Here is a 24912-nt window from a genome sequence, read left to right on the forward strand (position 1 = left end):
AAAGCTCTTACAGTCATGTTACTCATCTATTGTCACATCTCCAGACTGTGACTTGCACAGTACATGGGAGAAGTCTCAGGAAGATCCACTGCATGCATCCACATTGCTGTTCTGCATCTATCTTTTGTATATAGACAATGTCACAATTACTGTGTTAATTTTGCTTCTGCCACTAGCAAGAGCAGTTGACATAATCTGTCTTAAAAAGTTTAAAGAGATGCAGCTGGTCAGAGTTTGATATTCTGAAAGAGTGCAGAGTGGTCTGTGCAGTGTGTGCAGAGTCATGCAGAAAGAGCAAATAGGGTTTTTTCAGGGATTGTTGCAAAGTGTTAGTTCAGGCCATGGTGCTATTGATTTGGATATTTTCAAAAGAGCAGCCTTGTTAATTTTTATTATTTGTCACACACTATGGCAGACAAAAAAATTATTTAAATGTAACCCTTCATGCTAGAAGCAAATTCTTATCACAACACAAAATCACCATTTGACTGAGTTGCAAAAATTGCATTTAAAATTGTAAATTACTAACTGTTAGTTTGGAACAGGAGTCATTACTGTCTACTAGAACTCAATACCATTTAAATGAAATGCTTACATTTGTAATTAGTTTATTGACTAGAATATCCCCTATTGGGAACATAAAAACCCCATAAATATGATTTGAAATGACAGACTAAAATAACTGATGATGCTTTACAAGGATTTAGGAAAGATTAGAAAGAATGTCTCTCAAAAATGAAAGAAGACCCTACAGTACCTATGTGTCTCTGATCCAATCCAAAAGCATCTTTAAAATGATGACCTACACTTACTCCTAATTCTCAACCTGAGTTGCAAATTCTGTATGCAAATTCTAACAGGTAATAAAGAATTCTCAGACTTCTTACTAATTTTCCTCAGGGACTGCTCTGCTGCACCAGGTGGTTGCTCCAAAACACAGCTCTGACATTTTGTACTCTGCATTTATCTAGATTTTTTTGCCCAGTCCTTGCTCACTGTTTGTCTCTGTGTGGAAGCTGCAAGATAACCAGGGTAGTTCACCAGAACCCAGAAAATCTAAAACAAAATTCTAGTGTGCTTTCATGCCAGAATGGCTATGGGGAAAGATGGGAAGACAGCCATGAAGCCACTTTCCTCAGTGACTCTTAATACCTCTTGCTACCCTGAATTTTTCAATTTTTTATATGAAGTTACTTGTATTTTTCCTGATGCTGTTTCTGAAATTTCCCCGTATATCTTGGTCTTAGCCCTGCATCTTATTAATATTAACTGACTTTCTTTTCTCTTTTCCTTTTCTTTTTCCTTTTTCCTTTTCCTTTTCCTTTTCCTTTTCCTTTTCCTTTTCCTTTCCTCTTTTTTCATTTCCTTGCCTCATACAAGGGCGTTGAAGATGTGCTTAGAGAGATCCAGGCAGAGCTGAGAGATGAGAACAGTAATCTTCCTAGCTGGGGAGTAAAGTAATATGAAACAAATGGTCAAGGGTCACTTTTCTGAGAATCAGCATAAATATCTAGTGTGTGCACTTAACACCTACTACCTTAAACAGTAATTCTGCTCATGCACTTCTGAGGGTAGACTCTGAGCCAGAATTAATAGGTTGAGATCTCCTGGCTAATTCAAAACATTAATTTGTTCATTCTGACATGACCTGTAGAGTGAACATCTTATGAACACTTTAGGCCATGTAGAGATTACATCCAAAATGGGGAGGACACCTGTGTGGGTGCTTCCCCCATCTGGTGGTTGGTGAGCTGGAAGCTCATCTGGAGTAAATCAGCAAGTTCTCTTGAAATCTCACTGAGATAAGACATGTTGTCTTACGTCCTCCTGACACTTTGAAGAGCTTCAGACGTAAATAAACCCAGAGAAGCAGATTCTCTTTTGCTGTAGAATACCTCCATGTTAGCATGAGAAAAGGAGGAGAAATTAAAAAAAAAGATAGAAAAGAAGGAAAAAACACCACAGATTTGAGAGATTTGTAGTAGGTGGAATGATATTGTAGTAGGTGGAATGATAGGGCATTTGGGAAACACCTCCACTAAATCTGTTGAGTGGTACCTTGACCTGGACAAAATGGTTGTTTCGAGTGCAGTCTACTGGCTTTTGATCAGACACTTGTGTTGAAGACTGCCTAGCTGGAGGCTAAGTAGCTGGCAAAGTTTGTCTTGTTTTCTTTCTTTTCTTCTATTTTTTTCCTTTCCTTTTCTGTTTTCTTGATGATAGTTTAGTACGTACTAGTTGTGCTTTAAAATTTAAGAAGGACAAATATGTGCACACACACTAAAAAAAAAAAAAAGGAAAAGAAATAAATAAAGCATCCAGGAATGAATTCAGCTGAGTCCCATTCATACATGCCACATGTATCTTCAATAAAAGCCAGGAAAGCACTGTGATTCTGAGGCACGTGAAGACAGATGTGAGGTTCAATTCCCAGCAGGGTTGACTTAGCCTTTCATCCTTCCAAACCAGACAAATTGCATTCTGTGCAGTTTTCTGTGTGGGGTCTTTAGGAAGAGACCTTGAAAAAACAAGGTTCTTCCTGCTCAGGTTGCATATTATAGATATTTCATAAATCTTTGTCCCCAGCCAACAACTCCCTTGCAGGCTGGGGTGTGCCAGAGGCTGAAAGATTATGGTCCTAGAAGACTGGCTTCCTGTTGGCATCACAGAGACCTTCAATCAAGAGGGGATGAACAAAGAGACTGCAGCAGCTTATTGTACTGGAGAAGGAATGACAATCTGCACCAGAGATCCGTGAGAGGGAAGCAGGGATACACTCTGGGAGAAAGGGCTGCATCTCCAACAAGATTACCCTTACTGAGAGAACAAAGGGAGCAAAAATAGATTTGATCTGCAACAGAGGAAATAGTGGGTTTATCTGTATCTTTGCTTCACAATAAAGCCCTATTTGAGAGTAAACCCTATTTATTGTAAAATAATGAAGCCCTGATTTGAGTTTAAAAAAAAAACCCCGGCTGATGCCAACTCATAAAGAGTCACATTTGGAATGAATATTTGATAGACAACAGACTTAGTTACAGACCAAATCGCAAACACCTCACTATTTATACTATACAAAGGTTAAATGATCAAGTTATTAGCTCAAGGCATTGGTTTATGCCAGAGTTACTAAGGCTGGGATGAAATTTTAGTCCTGGCTCATGGACACAGTGACACCCACATTTCTTTTTTGTGGCTGAGTTCACAGGTTTCACTTCAGCATTTCTCTTCCTCTGAGTTTTCTCTTACTGCAAGTGAGGAGCAACTGCTGGCACAATTAGCAGATTTTCCCGTCTGTTAATAAAGAGAGATTGGCTCCTGTCAGACAGCACAAACTGCAGTTTGTTGGGAAGAGGTGCCAGGCAGGTCAGCATAGTTTTCTGGTTTATTACCTGTCATGCTGCACAATACCTCAGCAGCACCTCAGAGCAAACAAGACTGACACTTAGGAAAAATTGGGAGTCACTCATTTATTAAAAAAAAAAAAAAAAGAATAAAAGAAAAAAGTGGTAAAAACTACCCCTAACATAACCAAGCAAACAAGAACTATTTTTTCACTGTGACTACAGACTGCATATATTTTCTTTCTTTGATTTTCCTTTATGAATATATGATGATTGACCAATTATTAACATGAAGATTACATCTAATCACTACAGTGCCCATTGTAAGGAGATGAAAGGTTTTGTACTGGGCATTTTCTCAGATTATCAGCCCCATCAAAGGCACTGAGTGTGCTTACATGAGTAAGTGCCCAGTAGGGTGAGTAATTGCTCTATGCTATTGCCTGTTGTCAATAAGAAGCACGGAATAAAGAAAAATCCATTGTAATTTTACATTCAGAAACAAACCATGGGTAAAATCTTTACTCTTTAAGATAACCTTTTCTACACATATATTCTGGCTTAACAGACACAGTTTCCTTCTTAGCTCTTACAATTTCTTCTTCAGATGCTTCAAGTACGGGTTATTTTATAAATATCAAGCACACCCACTTAGTAGCTTTGGTATTAACTACCTGGAAAAACAAGCATACAACAACACTGAAGAGAGCCCCAAAGCAGTGTTTGCCACTGGAAAATGAATGTAATCAACACATCATCGATGTTGAAGCATCATCATTAGGTGAACCTGGCTTAGATGCAAAAAAAGCACAAGGTTTATTCAGTGACATTTTAAATCTTTATTCTCACTATGAACTATGGGACTGTTCTAGTAATTGTTAAAGACACAAAATAGAGTTCAGGAGTATGGAAAGTTTCCTTTGATGTTCACAGCTGTCTCTGAAATCTCTGCTCAGTGAGCTCTAACAAAGTCTGGGGCTATGGAGAGCACTGTAAGTATTGGAATGAATTCCGTAATATTCATGAAAAATAATCTTCTTTGGCTCCTAGAAATTGCCTGCTGGTCATGTGTGTAATGTTCCTCTGCACATAACACAGGTACATGAGAGCAGATACTGTTTTCCTGACCATAATAATCCTGAAATTATTCATAGCACTAATGAAATATTAGAAATAAAACAGCTTGTTAGTGTACCAGTGTACTTCAGTTATGATCAAATTCTTTCTCATTACTAAAGTGAAAACATAATTTCTTACCTACAAAGGGACATGGACCATTTTTAGGGCAGAAATATTATTGTTTGTTTTTGGGACACTGAGCCCTCAAGAACAAAGCTCTCAGCCTCCCTACACATAACCCAAAACCCATCAAGCAATAACTGCAGCATCATCTTTATCAAGGTAGCAGGGAGCCATTCTGCCTCTCCCCAAATCCACCCACCTGTTCAGCTTTCTGGTGGAAGACAGCAGACATGGCTAAGATGGTGCTGCGCTCATCCAGAGCTGCAGCAAAACTCTTCCACTCTTGATCCAGCTGGCTGGATATTTGTTTGATTTGCTGGGAAGCATAGTGGCCTGCCTCGGAGAGCCTCGACGCCACAGACATGATTCGATTGATGTTGACATAGGCATTCTGAAAATTAAAAAGCACACATAAATAAAGAGAAGGAAGAACTGTGACCACCCTCTGCATTCATTACACATTCCAAGCACCATCAGTTGGAGTAAAGCCAAGCAGTTCAGTGAGAGCAATCAACCACCTGCTTCAATATGTGTGAATAGCAGGCAGAATACCTTCCCCTCTAAAAACACATCCCTCTGGAGTCTTTCTGTACATCTAGGCCATTATCTAACACTGTTATCTCCCCCTCTCTCCTTGAATTTATTTATGTAAAACTAATTTGCCATACTTCAGCTACTCACTCACCTGTTAGGGTGCACTCATTGCTTTGATATTATTCCTGATATTTTTGTTGCATTAATTCATATTTCTGGATGTTATATCCACATATTCATAAGTAAAAGGTTTGCTTTATGCCCTTTGAGAACTGTCTGATAATCCTTTATAGACATGGAGTGTCAACAAATAGAAAAGTCTTACAGAATTTAAAAGAGCTCATAAGGCTATCCTATAGAAATATAAGTGTTTCCATAGAAATGTCTATTACATTATGGTGCTCAGTTAAAATGTTATCTTTTCTGCAGGCTATTTTAAGCTGTTCTCCAGCAGAGATATTATTCAACTCTATTCTGCATTTAGAAGGATTCAAAAGCCTCTAAAAGGGTAATATTTTCTGTTCTTTCATAAGAATTTTCCATTATTGTTTTTATTCAGCCTTGAAGAAGTGGAAGAATAGTTTTTTCTCAAACTGAACCTCAGACAGCAATGTAATTGCATTACAATACCCCCATTCTGCATAGGAATGTAAGCTGAAAATAAATAGCCATCATGACAGTGTCCCACACTGATGCACCATCGCAAGACAAATGACAGCTGTCCTGCAGATTCCTGGAAAGTCACTTGATGTAAGCACTTTTCCTTTCTCTTTCCTCCTCACCAGAGGAAAGGAACATCTCAAAATTTGAGATGTTTTACTAATGATGACTTACTGCTGCTCTCTTGTCTCTCTATAATATTTCCAAAGGGCTTTAGAAATTTCTGGGAGTCGAATCTGTAAGACCCTCAGGCACAAGGACAGACACAGCCCTGATGATTTTAGCAGCATTACTCATGGGCAAATAATAAATCAGAGATGGAAGTGTTTGTTGGAGCAGGATCTCATCAAAGTGAGTGGGAGCAAAACGTGGAAAGGTATCTGCCAATCCAAACATGAAATGCAACAGAGCACTGCCAAGGTAGGCACAGGTCCAAACAAAGTTGTAAAGCAGGGCAAAGTATGTCTGCAAAGTGTGTGGGATAGCTATGAAGTATATTTATCATAACTCTAGGTGCTAAAGGGGAAAAAGATTGGGCCCCAGCCCTCTGAGCCACTCACTTCTCCCTGGTAGAACCATGACTGTGACAACTGTCACATAAATAGCATAGATCTAAAGCAATACCCAGCCTTCAATCTTGTTTTTTCCTCTTATCAAAAAGCCTTTTCTTAAAAATTGGATTTGGCTCAAAATTGTTAGATTAATTTTTAAGAAATAGACATCTTTTTTCACTACAACTAGAGAAACCAATCAAAACTGTTCTGGAGCTTAAAGTATACTAAAAAAAGACACTATGATTTGAAATTTTGACCACCAGCTACAGTCCAACATTTCTTTGTGTCCCTCTAGGTTAGAAACTGGAAATCATACTAAAAGTTTAAGCCTTTTTCCCAGAAATCCTTCATGAGTAAAACCTCAGCCAAGATAATTTTGCAACATTTCAGGTCAATCCTTTTGGTGGAAAGTAGTGCAGCATCACTACAGGTGCTAAAACTTAGATGAGTTGTGCCAAAGTCATGGAACATTGCTGTGTTTGAAGAAAAAGTTCCTGAGGAAGTTTCGATATCAGGTAGAAAATGGTTGTTCTCATCCTGATTTTATTTATTTATTTTTATTTTTTATTTATCTCAGCCGCTGCAATGCAATGGGCATGGAGGGAACAACTGTGAATTCTGTGGTTCCCAATGACTCTGGTGCACAGCTGTGTTAACCAGCAGGAGGGTAAGGGAAAGTTCAGCTGAACTGTAGCAGATGTTCTGAGAGTGTAGTTCTTAAGTCAGATAGATTTAGATATTGTTATGTCTGTTGTATTTTTATACAGGGGTAAGGATGAAAATGCCCCTTTCCTATATGAGAATTTTTCATGGAAGGGTATCAACCCAATAACTCCATAGCTTTTTCAGCAGGAAGCAAGAAGCAGTTTGGGAATCACCAGCTCACAGCTCCATTCTTTGTGCACCAAGTGGGAAAAGGTCAGAAAACAGAGACTCCTGAGCTTCTCCTGCTCAAATCTGAGCAACAAATGCACCCAAGTGCAGTATCAGCTGTGATGGGCTCTTCTGTATTGCTGTTGCAGATTGAAGTAAAATGCAGTTTGGCCTCACGGCAATCCATGATTTACTTTCAGGGAAAAACCCAACACTTAACTGACCACAATCCACAAATGCAAGACATTTCTTTTCCACCTTGAGGAAGAACAAACATTGTAAGCCAGGTTTTTTTCTTTCATCTTCATCTGCCAATGTGTAACGTTCTGAAGTAAAATGGAAAATCTATGCTGACAAAATTTGTCTGTTGACATTTCACAAAGTTAAATTTTCCTTACCCTCTGGTGTGTTCACTTCTATAAACTGAGTGAATTGAGATTTCTTCTGTGTCACTATTATATAGATCTTTCAATCTTAACAGGAAATAAATTCAATACAGCAACTAATGTCTGTGACTTTGTTTTCCCTTTAGGCTTGGAAAATTCACAATAGTAGGTGCATGGAAAGTCTCACTTTAAATTTAACCTAACCTCATCTTTCTTTCAAACCTGAGAGGGGTCCCCAAAGAGGACCACTCAGGGATCACTCATTTAAAGCTATTTAAGAGCAAAATAGGTCAAAAAATGAGGAAACAACATATTAATGTCTAGAATTAAAAGCACTTCAGTTGACATTCTTTAGTCATGACACTAGGATGCACTGAAATTTTAGCTAATAAATACCTTTCAGCATTGAACAAAATTTATTTCACATGTACTTGCACACTTTTCAAAGGCACTTCTCATATTAATTTTTTATTTGCAATATTTCATCAAAATCAGGAGGAAAACAACCTTTTTCTACAGGAAATCTAAACTTCTTCGGGAACTTTTTCTTAAAACACAGCAATGTTCCATGACTTTGACATAGCTCATTATTTCAACTTTGAAACTTTAATCCAAAAAGGGGGATTTTTGCCTTCTAAAAATCACTGGGCTGGAAAACAAAACAAAAATTTCCCCTCAGGTACATGGATCTCATGAGAGGTAAGAGTTTCTTTTACAGTTGTCAAAAGCCTTGAGCAGTGCCTTGTAAGCTCCCATTCCCCTCTTTGGCCACCAACTCTCAGCCCATTTCTGTGGCCCAGCCAAGACCCTGATTCTGGTCCCCAGTGTGTGACACAGCAAACACTGAGCATGTCCAGGGCAGAGCCCTCAGGGTCAGCAAGGAGCACTGCAGAGGTGCAGCTGCACCTGTGGGATGATCTCCCTCAGGGAAATACAGTCCTTCATCCCTGATCACCTGGTGGGCATGCTGAGAGACCTCCCCTCTTAATGAAACCCTCCAAGCCTGGCTGGGACAACATTTTCTTGTGACACACTTGTAAAAAGAATGCCTGACACTCACAAAAGAAAAATGAGTAGTGGAAAGCACTAAATCCGCAAGGAATTTGGAGTGTTCATCTCATTTCCTAGAGGACTAGGTGAGATACTGTGATGGCAAGCAGCAAAGGTGGGCTGCAAGAGAAGGGTTCTGCAGATTAATTGGAAGTGAAATTTGATTGCTGAAGGGTTTTCCTCTAAAATAAAATTTTAAAAATATACTTTATATTGTGCTACCATGACTTTAGAAACTATATGTGAAATGACCCTAATGCATAAATCCAAAGCAAAAATATTTCAGTGACAAAAAAACCCTCATGAGACATCTTTAAGACCTTTAAGTTTCTATAACAGGACCAATTACATGTAGCCTGTGTAATATTGGATGGCATTTTAACTCAGCCTACATTCAGAAAAATACCATTCATTGAAGTAAGATATTGGGAATTTTCAACAGATATTATTAGCCTTTACATGATAATTGTAACGTGTTAGAAATATATTGTGATTTAGGACAACATGGATCTCTGTGTGGTGTCAGGTAATTCCCTGACAACAGGACAGGCAGCAGTATCAGCACTGAAAACTCTCATTTTTGTGTGCAGAAAGCAGGAACTCATAATTTAAGGAAGTTATTAGATCCAAGCATAAAAAGTCCAGGCAGGGGAAATACAAATAACTTTAGTCAGAACAATTGGCACATACACCAGGTATCCAAGTGCAAAGCTACACCCAATATGCTTTGTGCCATACTGGAACACTGAGGATTTGTTTTCTAGTGAATTTATTGGATTATTGATATTGCTTGAAAAAGGTCTGAGTTAAATATTCATCTTTGTGAAAAGTATTACTGCTTCAGTATCAACATTATACAGCTGTGATAAAGAGTAACAATTTATTTTGGAACTGAAGTGAAAACAAGCACCGCCTCGAATCACAGGGAAAAAAAATAATCTATGCTCCTTATTTGAAAGAAAAATAGCACACTACTGTTTATTACCTCAAATATATGATTTCCCACATCCCACATTGATCATTTAGAAGGAAGAATTATTGTAGCAAACAGAGTAGCAAATTGTTTTTCCAAAAGGGAGCTTTGGTCACAGCATGCCTATGGAGATGTACAGGAAGATCATGCAACAAAACGTGTGACCCAGTAAACATTAGGGATGTCCATTTTCTAGAGGAACTGAAGACTGCATTTTAATTATAATCAGTTATGCCAGGCTTAAAGGACAGTAGGCACAGTGTAAAGGAAAAAAAAACAAACCCGAAAAACAAACACAACTGAAACAAAACACCTTAGAGATCCAAGATCTGATCCAGCTTTCACTGGTTTGTAGGCTTTTTCCCTGCTAAACATACAGCCATCTTTAGCTACTTTGTCCTCCTCCAGATCTCCAATAGATACTGATTTTAATGTATTAAAAAAAAAACAAAACAAAATTTAATACCATAAAAAAGCCCAAGCCCCACAACCAAACAAAGTGCCTCAAGGTTTCATTATTTTATTACTCATACTTCTGAGTAATAAACAGCTGAGCTATTCTCAACCCAACAGTTGCTGATGTATTGCATGTAAAAAGATCCAGCTAAACTGTACATCAAATTTCTACCAAAATCATTAATTTTCTGTTAACAGCAATGAGCTCTTTCCAAGCCTAACTCCCAGTTATTTTAAGAAAATAATGCTAGACAACATTATTTTACATTACCATATTTTGTTGTATTATTAGCACAAAAAAGGATAAAGGGAGATCCTCACGCCTGACTCTTGTAATGGTATTTCTGAAGAATTATGACTGAATTTGCATATTTTATAAATCAAATGAATTTTAATGCACTCACCTCCAGGACACATTTACTTATTGGGACTCTGAGAGCAGCAGTGTTATATGGAAACAGTGTTATCCTGGATTTTGCTAGATGGCACTGTGAGGGCAAGTTTAACTATCAGGTGCCTAGAGCCTGGTTTTCAGTGCTCTGCTCTGATATAATCACAATAAACACATTAATAGGCATTACAAACATTTCTCATCTCCCACTGTTCTGCAATGCCCTAGTGAGGCACAGTGCTCGAAGTGTGCTGTGGAATTCAGGTCAGAGAAGTTAATTACCTGACCTGGAATTTGGCCAGAACCCCAGGGTTAATGCCTGTAACCTGATGAAAGCAGTGTGGGGTCTTTCACTTCCTCGGGTAGTTGGGATCTCCCTTTCCCATTTCAGACAGCTGCTCTCCAGTGCCTTGCCCTGCAGGGCAGGTGGGAGAGAGACAGAACTGGGTGTTACACCACCAACTTCACCCACCTCTGAGGTGTCAGCCCCTTGCAGCTGCAGCCTGACCCTGCACAGCAGGAGCAGGTTTCACCTGCTGGAGTGCTTCACTCAGAGCAAGCTTTGCTGTAGCTGGCAGCGTTCAGAGAGGGCTCAGCTCTGCACTGCACAGTTCCAGTGGGGGGTACACATGCATTTTGCCATCCCACTGCAATGATCAAAACATCAATATATCCTGTCCTCATTTCTGTGCTGAAAGCAGGGCAGTCTCCAGGACAAATAACTTTATGTTGGGAAAGAATAAGAAAATGACCAAAGCACTTAAAAAGGTATAATGATGGTTTTATTTTTTGAAAAAGAAAGGTAAATTGAGTTGGATTCAAAAGTTCTGACCAATTAGCAACTGAAAAAGGCAAAATCCCACTGTGACCACAACTGACAGCTTGATTAGTTCCTCCTTTTCAAGGTTTTGAAAAGTACCATATATTTAAGGTGTATACCTCCACCCTCTGTGGAGGAAGAAGTATAAATTATTAAAGTGCATCCTACAGCTCTCATTAATTCCCAGTCAAAGAAATGTCAAAAACTTAAAAAATATTGTATTTACTCTCCAAAATGTAAACAAACTCCACAGGACTGAGCTGCTCCTAAGCCAAGGAAGTTACCATACATCAGTGTCTGGCTGGACAGAGCAACACTCTGCTGCTGCCACAGCCAGCCTGACCCTCCTTACATCACCTCTCACAGGTCCCTCACTCCCTGAGCACTGGAGGTGACCTCCTGGGCTGGCCCTGTCCTCCCTCCTGGGCTGCTCACTCAACTCACCATGGAATTCATGGCAAAGTGGTTGTGCTGTGTCTGCAGGTCCAGGGCATGTTGGTAGCTCACACCAATCTCTGTGTGACTCTGCAGGAACAACTCTTTGTTGTGGCTGATCCAGTCGAACATCTGGAAGGGTTCACACAAGAGAGAGGGAAAAAAGAGAGTTAGACACGGAGGGAAACAGTAAGAGTGTGCAAAATATAAAAATCCTCTTCTGGGATAGATGTGTATGCAACACAGCCCAAATCATCTCACCTATGATCCTCAATAAAATAAAACCGTTTCTGAGCAATGGAAGCATTGAAGTTACCACCAAAGTTCACTATTAATGGAATGTTAGGTCAGGAAAAATAATTTATTAAACATGTTCTTCAGTAAGCTTGATCCCACAGTCTTGTCCTATTTTATATATGGAAAAATGTCAGCAGTGGGAACTGTAATCAGGAATTGCTTCATTGACCAAAGATCTAGCAGTTGATAAAGTACTTTTAATTCACAAATGGACCAAAAATTCAATAAATATTACTGATGCAATTTTCTTAAACACTTTCTTTTTTATCTATATATAAAGTTTCCAAATATTACATTCAAATAGCCAGCTGACTTCCTACACTTTTATTTCCTAGATCTTTCCAAGTTCAAAGAACCCAGCCTATCTGCCACTTACTATTTTTGGGAATGAAGAGAAAAAAAGAAAAAAAGAATTTTATTAATATCTATAGAGAGCACACATTTCAACTTCTTCCACTTCCAAATGTATTCCCAAGCAAAATGGATTGTTCAGTACTTCAGACACAGATAGAAATATATTGAATAAAGCTGATGAAACTCATTTCTTATTCAGAAGCACGTCAGTGTGACATTTCAATCTGCAGCCCATTCATTCATTATGTGCTGTCACAAGTCAGCTAAGAGATAGTGCATTTATGGTTTAGCTTGGTCTGTGTTGTGCCAGAGACTAAATGCATTCAAAGTGAGAACTTTTCATTCTATACTCCTGACTGCAGCTCTGCAGGCAATTGCAATCTCAGATCTTTTCAGTAAATATTTTTTTTTTGCAAAATCCCTTTAAAACCATGTTTTCTTATCTCCATCCCAGTAACCTGGGGAACTGTCCATTAATAAGGACTCTTTCATCATCATCATCATCATCATCATCATCATCATCATCATCATCATCATCATCATCATCACAAAACCCCCTTAACTCATTAATTCATTACAAAAAATAAAAACTAATTATGGAGGCTGCACAGGTCAGGTCAGTGTAGTCCCTGGTCTTAGACAGTCTTAGAGAAAGTGTTTTAAGTGTAAAAAGTTTAAGTGTTTTAAGGTAAAAAGGCTGTGATGCAGCTTCTAAGTAACCACCTTAGGGTCAAATATCAGTCCAGATCTTTGTTATTTCATTTATACATCCTCCAATAAAAGCTGGTTTGTTCTTTAGCACTGCATAACAACTTTTGACCTGTGACAGCTGAAGAGCACTCAGAGCCCACTGCTCTGTTGCTGTAGTTGCTCAGGGTCAGTTCCCCATTCCCTGTGGAGATGGGGCTCCTGGGAGGACAGAAAAGGCCCTGCACGGGTCACCTAAGATTCCTGCAGGAAAAACAGCATTTCATGCTGAGCACTCAATCCAGCTTGGGAATGCTCTGCTGTACGGAGGGGATTCGCAAAAATAACACTGAATATCCCTTTCAACAAAAGAAAAATAAACATTCCAAGTGTCACCAGACACACTACACTGACCTGGTCCCCAAGAAACTGTCACATATGCTTGAGTTCTTAATCTTTTATTTATGAAAATACACTTGCAGCTAGAGAGTCTACATCAGCCTTGTATTTTCTGTTGATAAATAGTCCTAAAAGCCAAATTTGGTTCAAGTTACAAAGATGCAAGCCTAAAGTAATATCAATAACATGGATACTTTCTACCAATGGAGCTGATCAGGCCTATCACCATTTTTTCAGGAAATATAGCAAAATTTTTGCAAGGATGAGGTCAGAGTTTTCAAACTTTACTGCCAGTTAAACAGAATGAAACTACCTACTCCACCTGAAGAGACATTAAAGCTTTCTCATCTGATTCCTTTTTCTCACTTTATGAAGATCTAATAAGCAACATTAGCACAACATAATGTGCCACATTTTTGGGCTTAAAGGAAAAAAAAAGGACAGGAAAAACATAAAGGTAAAAAAGAAAGGAAAATTCCATAACAGCCAAGTTCAAGTCCTAACAACAAGATTTTATGTCTCTGTGGAAAGACCAACAGAGATTTCTTGTAAGTAGATATATGTTTGATGAGAACATTTTTTTTTATGTTTTAAACAATCTAAAGACAGTCAGGGAAAAGAAAATTGGCAGCAATCCACTAAAAATAAACAGTAAATTTAATATTTTATGCTCAGCCAAGCCAAATCAGGATCTTTTAAAGACAAGTAATTTAAACAAGTAATCTATTGTTCTGTGGATAGGGAGCATTTCCTTTACCTAATCTATACAGTTATTGCAGGATGAGAACCTAGCTTAAGTTAAACCATGCTTCTCCCTTTTAATGTAAAATAATAAACTATTAAGAAAAAGAAAGGAAGTTTAAGAGATGATTTGCCTTTTTTAGTCTTGTTAAATCAGCTGAAATATAACAAGAACAGTTTAAAGGATGTCCTTCAAGAATTTTGAGCAACACTGAGCAAAAGACCTCAATGATGAGATATGCAAGTATTACACAGTACCATAGGTCACAAGATTTCCTTAACAATGATTCAAATAAACACCTAAAAATGGGGTCTTATTTACTTTTGAGATGCAATGGATTGTGTTTTCAAACTTTTTTCTTTGACCAAAAACTCTAAAATGGTCTTAAACAATTTTCTCATAATAATGTGACTCCAAGTTGAGACTCTGAAAATACCAGATGAAATGGGAGTTGGGATGGTGCTGTGAGAGTTTGCAACGCGTGGCCAGGAGGTTTTGATATGAAGGTTTGTCAGCATTGTCTGGCCTGGCCCATATTACCAGCAATATTTCCTGAAAGCTTTCAAGTGAAACCTGTTTTCCACATGAGAAACTGTGATGCTTCCTGTGTTCCTGAAGCGAGTGTGCTGCCTCGTTTGTTTAATTAAAACACACCATTACGGATGTGAGCGTGGCAATGACCCAACAATTGCTGTTTCTCTCAACCCTGCAAGGACTGCCCCAGTTTCAGGGGGCTAATGTGGGCTCCTGGAAAAATATTCAAGATTCTTTCACAAGTCAGTTTCCCTGTCAAAGGAATGAGTTTTTAAACAATAAATATCAAAGAGTGGAGAATGTGCCCCGTGAGATCAGTTTAAGCCAGATAGAGTGTCTCAGCAAACAGATTTTCTGTGCCACTCTAACATTGCCATACAGCCCTGTATCAATTGATCTCATCCCATCCATGAAAAAGACTCTCTTAACAAACCTAGTCTAGTGATTATCACAAAATGAATGGATCTTTAATTATTCCTGTGACTTACTTCTTAGTTGGAGTCATGCTGACTGCCAGTGAAATACTTCTGCTCTCAAGCCTTCTAATCACTCCTGCAGTCATGAATTCACACTAAACAGCAGCACAGAATAACTAAGATTGGACATTACATCACTAAAAATACATGAACCAACTGTCCTCAGTGTCTCCCAGACTGGCACTTCTCCACATTGCTGTAGATAATCTGGAGACCAGTTAAGTACTTAGGAGTTTTCCAGGGACTGAGAAGCAAGGGGAGGGGTTAAGCACACTTGAAAAAAAAGATAAACTTCCAGTGTGATTATCTCTTGTAGCCCTGTTTCTAAAAATATATAAAGAAAATTGAATGCATGTGCTGAAGAATGTGAAGTGCTACGTTTAATTAAAGAAATTAGTCTTTTATGAGAGTCAGAAGAACTAAGAATGATCCAAAGAGTCTCTTCCTTATGCATTTTTAAGAATCTGGCCTCACTGTCACAAGTGGTCATATATGCACCAGTAATTATTATAGATGTGGTCTTGAGGCAACTTCACTGGAGATTAGGGTATCAGATCACATCTCCAGCATCAGTCCTGCTGGCAACAACAAGTTCTTAACCTCATGTTTTGTCATCAGAGTTGATGAGTTACTAGAAAATCCAGGTTAAGTGTTAGACCAAACAGCAGGTCTCAAGCTGGTCGTGAATAAGTCCTACAGAGGGAGAATGTGACTCCATATTTTCCCTGGATTTGTAACATCTGGCAGGCCAGTGAGTACAGGGTGAGAACAGCTGTTTGAGAACAGACAAGAAACACACGGATATGGAACAGCATGTATGCAGGCTGTGCACAGTCCAGCTCTACATCAGCTAAAATGAGATTTATAACATAATTTCAGATAAAAACCTCTGCTCTCTGGCTTTTGTCAGTGCTTGCTGAGGAGCATTAGCACTGGATTCTGAACACAGTGGTGGAGAGCACCACAGGTTGATGTGCCCAGCACATGGCTGGCAGCACACACCATGCCAGTGGTATTAATGGGAGGATTACAGTCCTCACGGCCTTGGCAGCCAGTGAACTGAATGTATTTATTAATGAAATTGTTTATACATGCTGGATATAATAAATCCCAAATCTATTGAACACTATACTAGGGCTGGAATTAATTATGAACTGGCTTGTAGCAAATCATCTTCTCTCTAAGTTCTGAGCCATAAATATCAAACTCATATGGTTAATTAAGGGCAGAATGATAATCATTATAGCCATGTAATCTTGAGGAACAATATAGGGTACATATAAAGAAAATGGTTCCAAAGGGACATTCAGGTCAAGTCCAATCACTGCTTTTGGCAGCCAACCACAGGATAAAATTTCTTTTCATAAAGGGATGAAGCTCCACCTGAAAGCTAGTGAAGCGCTACAGCCCAGCTCCTCCTACGACAAGCAATTCCAAAAACTTTCTGCTCCTGTTACTGAGCTCTTCACATACTCTCTGATCTACACAAGGCTCATGTCCAGTTTATACACATTTTCTCTTAGGTCAACATTTCCCTACAAGTTAAAAATTTCTCCCAGGTGTTAAACCTTTTCCAGTGTGGACCAGGTGGGGTCTTTGTCTCTTGTGCTGTTTGTTTTACTACAGCCCAGCTCTTTTGAAGCTTCTTAAGATACACAGCCTTTCTCTGCACTTGTTTTAGTTCATGGATATCTTTCAATCCCAACTGAGATTTTAAGGACTAACCCTAAGGACTTTATGAAATGTTGATTTTATTTCTTTTTTGGAAATACTCCAGCTGACATCATTTAGGATAACTTGTGCAGCGCTTCTGGCATCAGTTCTAGAAAAGGAGATACAGAAATGGGAAGGCAACAGCTGCTGGATCAACGTCAGTACCTTCTGCTTTGCCTCACTATCTTTTCTCTTGGTAGTTCCCTGCACAAACACTGACAAAGACCAGTAGTGTTTATGTGATTTGCCCTGACAAGCAAAACTTGGGTGATGTGATGAATAAAAGCAAGTTCAAGAGCACTTAGGGAAAAAACAAGACAGAGTTTTGAAATCCAGGTAGTCATGAATGCATTCTCTCACTATGCCACCATATGCTGCTAACAAAGAGACAAAAAATGCTAATCTAAAAGAATGTCTTGCCTGTAGTTGTGGAAGGGTAGATCAGTAATTATATGCCAGATGAAATCCCTATTAGATCCCTTCCAATCTGTGGACCCCATAATTTTTTTCAAGGCAAGCACTGTAGCCACCTAAAGTCTTCAAAGAATAAATCTGTTTTATCAAATACCTTTACCACCCACTAAGGAACTTAATATCCATGATTCACAGGTTGAGAAATGCTAGAGGTAAGCATACATTGCTCATTAAAGAGATGTCCATTTAATGTGCATTTTGTATTTTCAAAACTGTCCAGCCAGTGTTAAACTGAATAATCTACAGCAGAAAGTGGAAAGTTCCACTCTGAGAGCATCTACAGCTAAGCAAGTTCATTTTTATATATTTCCACAATATAAACAATAACACACACACAACAGTAACTGCCAGAGTCCCTCTCTAGAGGTTTACAAAGTTTCCAGCTACAAGGTCTATTCCTACCTCATTAAGGGAGTTCAAGTATTCTCAACAACTCAATTAAACAAAAATCAAGGCATATTTCTCACATCTTTTGCAATTGAATTTAGCCAGCATTTGAACAAAAAGAATACTGAGCAACAGATTTGTGGTACACACACAGTCTACTGACATGCAAGGGCACGATCCAGGAAAAATTTGCATGTGAGCTAACTTTATAAGAGACAATCAAGAATGTCTCCAGACTAGAATCAAAACTACAATTTAATTGGAACCAGCCATATGTCTAGGTCACCCAAACGTCTGGGAAAGGCCAACAGAAGTGCAACACCTCTGTGAAGGAGCACATGGGAAATGCCAACAATCTGAAGAATCAGGACTTCTACCTGGAATACAGAAAAATCCCTCCAGTCAAGTCTCTGAGCTAAATTCAGCAGAACAGATGACTGGTGCTGGCTGTCCAGGCAAGCTGGTCCCAAAGGGATAAGGAGTCAGAAATAAAGACTCAGCAGGTAGAATGGGGGGTCATTAACCAGAGCCTGTCCCACAGCCCCTGATGTTTACAACTGAGAGGAACAAGACTTAAGCAAGAGGACATTGCACAAGTTCTGGTGACAAGACAAGTCCAAGCTTAAGCTATGAAGTCAACCAGCAGGCCAGGATCAGGCTCAATGAGGGTAACCAGGCTCAGATGCAGCCCCAGGTCCACAGCAATGAGGGAGGTACCAGGACATGCCACAAAATGAGTTGATGGATCAGTGTCTGGCTCAGCAGGGCTGTGGCCAGGCAGAGCAGGGCTGTGGCAAAGCTGGAAGTGAAGTTGGTCGTTAATGTCCACCAGTGCTCACAGGGCCCCTAAGTGGGCTGAATACCTCCAGTCACCAGGAAAATGGCTGTGCTCAGGAAGGAGGGTACTGGCTCCAGAATAAATTTTGGGCTTAAAGAAAACTTTGATAGCGCATCTAATTTTTTTTTTTAATGAATCAACAAATTTTATGAAAATTGCTTCAATAAAAAAACCCTCCAATCTGCCGTAATTCCTGTTGCCACTTTATAAATACAGCCTTAATTAAATCAAAGCACTTGTAGCTTTAAAATAGAACTCTGCATACATCTAAATGCTTTGCTAAGCCAGGGCCTAAATGCAACGTTGTGTTTGTTTTTGTGTTTGTCTCGTGTTTACAGATGGTGACGGACAAGCCAATACTTCTGCCAGATCTTTCCCTTTCACATGTGTTCTGTGCAGTCCACGGCCAGGATAAATTGGTGTCGTTCCAACGAGGCCAATTTACACCAGCTGAAGATTCAGACCCACAGCTGTATTTGTGTAAACCTCAATGCTGCGTGAACACAGTTTTTCCATTATGAATATCTGTGTATATGATTCATAGAGTACAGTAAGTAAGGCTACAGCACATTAAATTATTCCAGACAATGGGCCCAACTGTCAACCCACTAAAAAATTAGTGAGATGTGTGACGTGACAAATAGCTTTGTATTTATAGCAGAGCAGCACTTCCAACATACTCACACTGAATGTTCCCACTAAATGCCAGAGTAAGAGACCTGTGTATTTTTTTCCTGACACATATTAAGCCACAGCCATGTACAAAGTAATGCATGTGATTCCTACAATGTTGAATAGAGAAGTAGGAGTTTTATTGTTGAAGGTGGGAGAAAATTACAGATCCTGAACATATAAATACAACTAATGACATCTGGGCATGTTTTACACGTCTGCATTGTTTGCTTGCTTTTTTGAGATGCTGCACCTTTCCACCACACTTAGTAACATCAAACACTAAGGCATTCCTGGAAAGGATTCTCTGTTCCTTAAAACGGAAATGGCCTTTTCTGGGCACAGATCATCTACAGAGAACTCCTTGATGTCTAGGTGGCAATTAATTCGTTGGTTGGAGAGGAAATGTAATACTAAAAGATATAAACAGAAAACAGCCCCATGAATGGAAAACACAGTGTAAATTATGAAAATTTCCCCCCAAGATGTGGATCTTCCTTTCAGTTTTCAGAAGAAATTTTTATTCAGTTGAAAATGCTGTAGGAGTTTGGTGACTTTGTTATAGGCCTTGCTTCTATTCCTGGCTGAATGTATAACATTCCAGTGACTCCAAGTAGCTGCCACTAAGAACAAACCAGCCAGACAGATGTTTGCTGGTTTGTACCAGAATTGTGGCGTTTCCCCTACCAAACCCACATGTGTCTGAGGTTCAAGATATGCAGCTGGGTGTAACCACAGGTTCAAACACCTGACTGCCCCCTCACCAGTGCCTCTGCATCTCACAAGGTGAGATCAGGGCGTCCTGAGCTGCCGCCACCCACTTCTACCAACTTTGGCACCAGGGGAGAAACCATCAGGGAGAATCATCACATGCCAGGGCCTGATCATGCTGCCAGAACATCCATCAGACAGAGAACCACTGGACACAAAGTGTCAGGAAAAGAAAATGAGGGTTGCTACGGGACACTGCGGAGTGCTGAGGGACACTGTGCTGGAGACACACTATGGGGACACACCTCAGGGCCCATGTCAGAGCAGGAACTCTAAGGAAGAGCAGCAGAAAAAAATTAAGAATCAGAGAATAGCTGTAAGAGCAGCAAAAAAAACCTGATGTGAATATTATCCCTGACATGCCCTGCTGCCCACCAGCCCACCAAAAAAGACTTTCGATGGACTGGGTATAAACCAAGACACAAATGAGGGAAATTTAAGCCAGTGAAAAGTAGGTGTTTATGGCAATGTGTCCTGCTTTTTCCTTTCAACACCCAAATCAAGATCAGAAGTTTGTATTCATAAGCTTGAAACTGAGCAAAATTCCTCAATTCAAGACTGTTTTGTCTGTGACACCTCTTCAGCACCTGCGCAGGACATGTGGCATCCAGGACTCCGGTGCCAAATAATACAGGGGGGTCTTGCAAGACATGAGGGTTCAAGAAAATATTTCTGAATTACATTCTCTGTAATGTGCATGATTTGTAAGAAGAAAAGTCAGAGCCACCTGGTTTAAAATTACACTGATACTTCTGGAAACTATCCACAGACCATGCTCCTGGTTTTTCCCCTTCAACCCTTACCAGCTCCAGAGAAGACAACCTCTCAGCTGTACACCCACCTTTATCTGCTCTCTGTAAATAGATATGAAGGGTAATTTAAGATACACTTTTAAGACCCCAACCTCTGCCAAGTGTGGGCCATTGAAAGCATTTCAGCCAGGCCAGGAAGACATTAATTTAGAAATAATCACGTCGCTACATCTGAAAGATGCTGCACAATAAGTCTGTGAACCTCATGTACAGCTTAATTACATTATTTCCTGACAGCTAGTCTCTTGCCACCTAACCTTTTTGAGGATCAAAGCAATAAATTTAAAATAACCCAGCTTTCTCATCTTTTTCTAGATGTGTGGGCTTTGTTACCCTCTAGAGCATTTGGGTCTTCTCATCTTCGTTAGCTAAAGCTAAAGAACTTTGTGGTTAAAACACGCTATAATAATCCTTAAAAATGAGTTTTAAGTCTGTATTCAGGTGCCCAAACTCATTTTTGTGCCATACTGATCAGGGGAGCATTCCTGTGCCTCCCAGCGGTGTCAAGTCGGAGACGCCAAAACAGTCTCAAAATGCTCCCTATCAAAATTGGCAAGCGACAGAAGGAGGAAATTTCTGCAAATGCAAAAATATTCCATCAGAACATACTGCCTTCAATTATTTTTGGACCCATTCTAATGTTGAAGGAGGAAGCAGGAGGAATAGTAACTGCGTATCCAGTGTCGGCAGCAGGAAACTCCAAATAGCAGAGCACACCATGTTCCAGTTCCAGCCGCAGCGGCTGCGGAGCCGCTTCCTCACGGGCAGCGAGGCGGCTGCTCCGGAGCCTGGAAACAGAGCAGGAACAGAGCCACGGCTCGGGCAGTGCCCCTTGCACTGCGAGGTCACGAGTTGTGCTGGATGCTCCAGTGCCAGCGGGACAGACGGTCCCAGATGCTGTAACTGTGCTACAGGGCACGCTCAGCACGAAGGAAACGCGCAACTCTTCCTCACCCTGCAGCAGCGGAGTGAGGCATTGTTAGTGTTTTTACATTGAAAAGATCAGGTTCAATTCCAAGTGCTGCGGAGGCAACATGTTTATCTGCCAATAAAATAAAAAAAAAAAACCACCAGATCTGGCAGCACAGGGCAGAATGAATTAATAGAGAAAGAAGGGAAGCACTGAGATGTTTATTTTACACATCAGATCGGGACTCCCACTGCAGGACAGGCTTCCTGTGCGACAGGAGGCAAGGCAGTTAACCCCTGTGGTTTTTAATTCCCAATTTCTAGCTTTGAACTATGCATCCTTTGCACTTAATTTTGCTGCTCCAGTGCCAATCCAGCTCAACAGAAATCAGTGTCTGGCAGAAGGTTGGCTTTCCTGATGGACAGCTGTCCACATCTGAAAAATTAGTACAAATGCCTTCAGAAGATTCTTGTGTTCTTTGCTTCTGGAGCCTGAACTCAGGTCATGGAAGTGTTAAGGAAGGAAGTTTGTACTCTCAGAGCTGTTGAACCAGCAGCAGACTTGTTGCAGGAGAAACAGAAATGTCAACAGGAGGCTACAAAAGTATCCTGCCCCTTTGTAACAAAGAAAGAAATTATGGTTACAGCAACGGAAGGTGACATTCACCACTAGAATCACAGCCACAAGGAAGAGAATTTCTGATATATATATATTTACCCTGATCCCTGTATTGCTCTGCTCAGCAGGCAATGCAATCCTACACTTCCTCAAACCAGATGGCAAAATGGGGCTTGTAGTTGTAGGAGCAGCACAAAGCATTTGGTGTGTACTTGTGAATTTGTCCTGTGGTTATTTGCTTTGTCCCCAAGCTTTCTACTGATGGATGGAAAGGTGGAAAAACAATGTTCACAATGCCATTGGCACAGAAGGGAAGACCCCCCTGGTCTTGACTGATAAATAGGAAAGTAGCAGGATACAAGCTTGACACGGTGGAGAAGCTGCAAGCTCCTTTGGAGCATCACTAATAATGAGGACTTTTTTCTTTTGCAGTCCAATTAGCAGAAATAAGCTCTGTTTGTGCTTTGAGGAAAGTTAAAAACATCTATAATGATCTCCTGATCTTGCAAAAATCTAGTTGTTTTTTTTTTCCCCCTACAGGTACCAAGAACAGGATCTTATTAAGTGTGACCAGCAGTGGTCAAAGTAATGAATGTTTCCCACAGAGCCCACCAGGATCACTTCCCGCTCCGACAACTCTTCACTTTAGATTGGGAGCAACAAATTGCGGATGGCGTTAGCAACCTGTCAGAAAGTGACTTCCGATTAAAGCGAGCAGATGTCAGCTCGCTGCATCTTTCACTCACAACTGCGGCCTGCAAAGACAGCAAGTGCCAGCGTGCGGGTGCTGAACTGAGAGATGCAGGCTAGGCAGGATTCATCCTTCTATTAAAGATGAAGGGGTTTGCAAGTAATTTATTGTTATAGATGCTGAAGATTTGCCCCCACAGTTCCCCAAGGATTCTTTGGTGCCCATGAGTAGGTGATGGAAATGGCAGATTTGACACAGTTTAGCTGCCACTCTCAGAGCCTTCCAAAAGGGAAGGTGCAGATATATTCCACTATGAAATCTCTTTAGCACATGACATCTACGCTCACAGCATCACAACAAACTGTCAACACATGCTCTGTGCACAACCAACCTTTGTTATAATGTTTTTTCTGCTTCTAGGCAATCTTTGTTCTTTTATTTGGTTTGTTTAAAAAAAAAATCTGAGACCAAGTAAACCCAAGAAATAGGGGAAATCCATGAACCTGTTATGCCACCACTGAGGTTCCAAAAAATATCAGTAAAGATACATTCAGAATGTTGTACTGTTTATCCAGCTGCATTAGAACACCTCAAAGTGGCTTACCTATGACAGCGAATACTGAGGTGCTTCAAGAAAAAGCAGAAGCAGTACTCAGTAGCAAAAATTCAATTATTTTAAAATGCTTCAGGAAAAAAACATGATAAAGAACACATTTGAATAAACACTGAAAGTTAATTAAAATCTGCTACAATAGAGTTATTGCTACATGCTTTCAATTCTCACCTGTTTATTAGAGCCTCCTTTGTTCTAAGAAGTGTGAAGTAATTAAATGCAAGTGATTAGAGCTGGCATAGGTTCATCTGGGGAAATACGCAGATTTTTAAGAACAGACGTACAGTTTCCCCCTTTGATATGAACTTCCTGTGTTGGTCTTTTGTCCATCTTTGATCGATGCTATCAGAGGAGTTATTGCTCAAACCAGCTTGAGTGAAGCAGAATATTCCCAGTATATGCCAAAGCAACCCAAATCCTCTGTGGATATACATAGTGTTCCACAGGAATATTTTCATACCCTTACATGTCCAAGGGCCATTCTCAACTGAAAATCTGCATTTCTTTGTTGGAAACAACCAATATCCCAGCCAGATTCAGGACCTCACTGTGCTAGATGTCATACAAATGCACACTCAAGTATTTCTTGTTTATGCACCAACTCCGTCTCAATTCAAGCCTCCTTTCCATATCACCTATGTAATCATCTTTTCAACATTTTACGATCTGATACTGTAAAATGGTGTTTACTAATCCAACAATTTAGGGACCTATCTGCACTTATTTTCTGTGTTCTGCCTGTATTAGAAATGATGTGTCAGAGCAAACACTTCAAGTTGAACATGGGTCCTGCCCTCTGCTGTTTTAATTGCAGAGTGGACTTAAGTACAAAGCATGGGATGACATGATGACCTTCTATTCACATGGCAGCTTATTTCAGCGGATAGCTGACTTTCCTTTCCAACACTGCCATCCCAAGCCTGATTTTATGAACAGTTGTCTAGTGAGAATCTCTATAGCAAAAAAAGGCACCATATGCTAAGGGAAACTTCAGATTATAAAATAAAGCATTTGTCATTGGCAGCATGGGAGAGAAGATGCCAGATTTGGAAACAAGGTTTCAGGAGAGAACAGACATTACGTGCTCTGTTCAAGAGTCCATTGCATGAAAAAAGACAAAGATGTCAAGGCAACTTAAAATACTTTGACTAAATTCAAAAACTCTTGAGCAATGTCTATTCCAGATCCATAAATGTAGAGATCTGT

General features: G+C 39.9%; 1 protein-coding gene across 13 annotated transcripts in view; it reads right to left on the reverse strand.

Moving 5' to 3' along the window:
* The window catches only part of KALRN (kalirin RhoGEF kinase), a 464835-nt gene that overhangs the window by 238872 nt on the left and 201051 nt on the right, over window positions 1-24912 (reverse strand). For all 13 annotated transcript variants that reach the window (XR_014616305.1, XM_084209314.1, XM_084209316.1 and 10 more), the window contains 2 exons: window positions 11728-11850; window positions 4786-4977 (listed from right to left, as the gene is read on the reverse strand). Coding sequence is in view for 12 of the 13 variants with exons in the window: in XM_084209314.1 (XP_084065440.1) it covers window positions 4786-4977; window positions 11728-11850 (315 nt within the window). In the remaining variant the exon portion in view is untranslated. The remainder of the gene's footprint in view (window positions 1-4785; window positions 4978-11727; window positions 11851-24912) is intronic.

This window comes from Fringilla coelebs, assembly GCF_963513975.1.
Source record: "Fringilla coelebs genome assembly, chromosome: 7".
NCBI classification, from domain to species: Eukaryota; Metazoa; Chordata; class Aves; order Passeriformes; family Fringillidae; genus Fringilla; species Fringilla coelebs.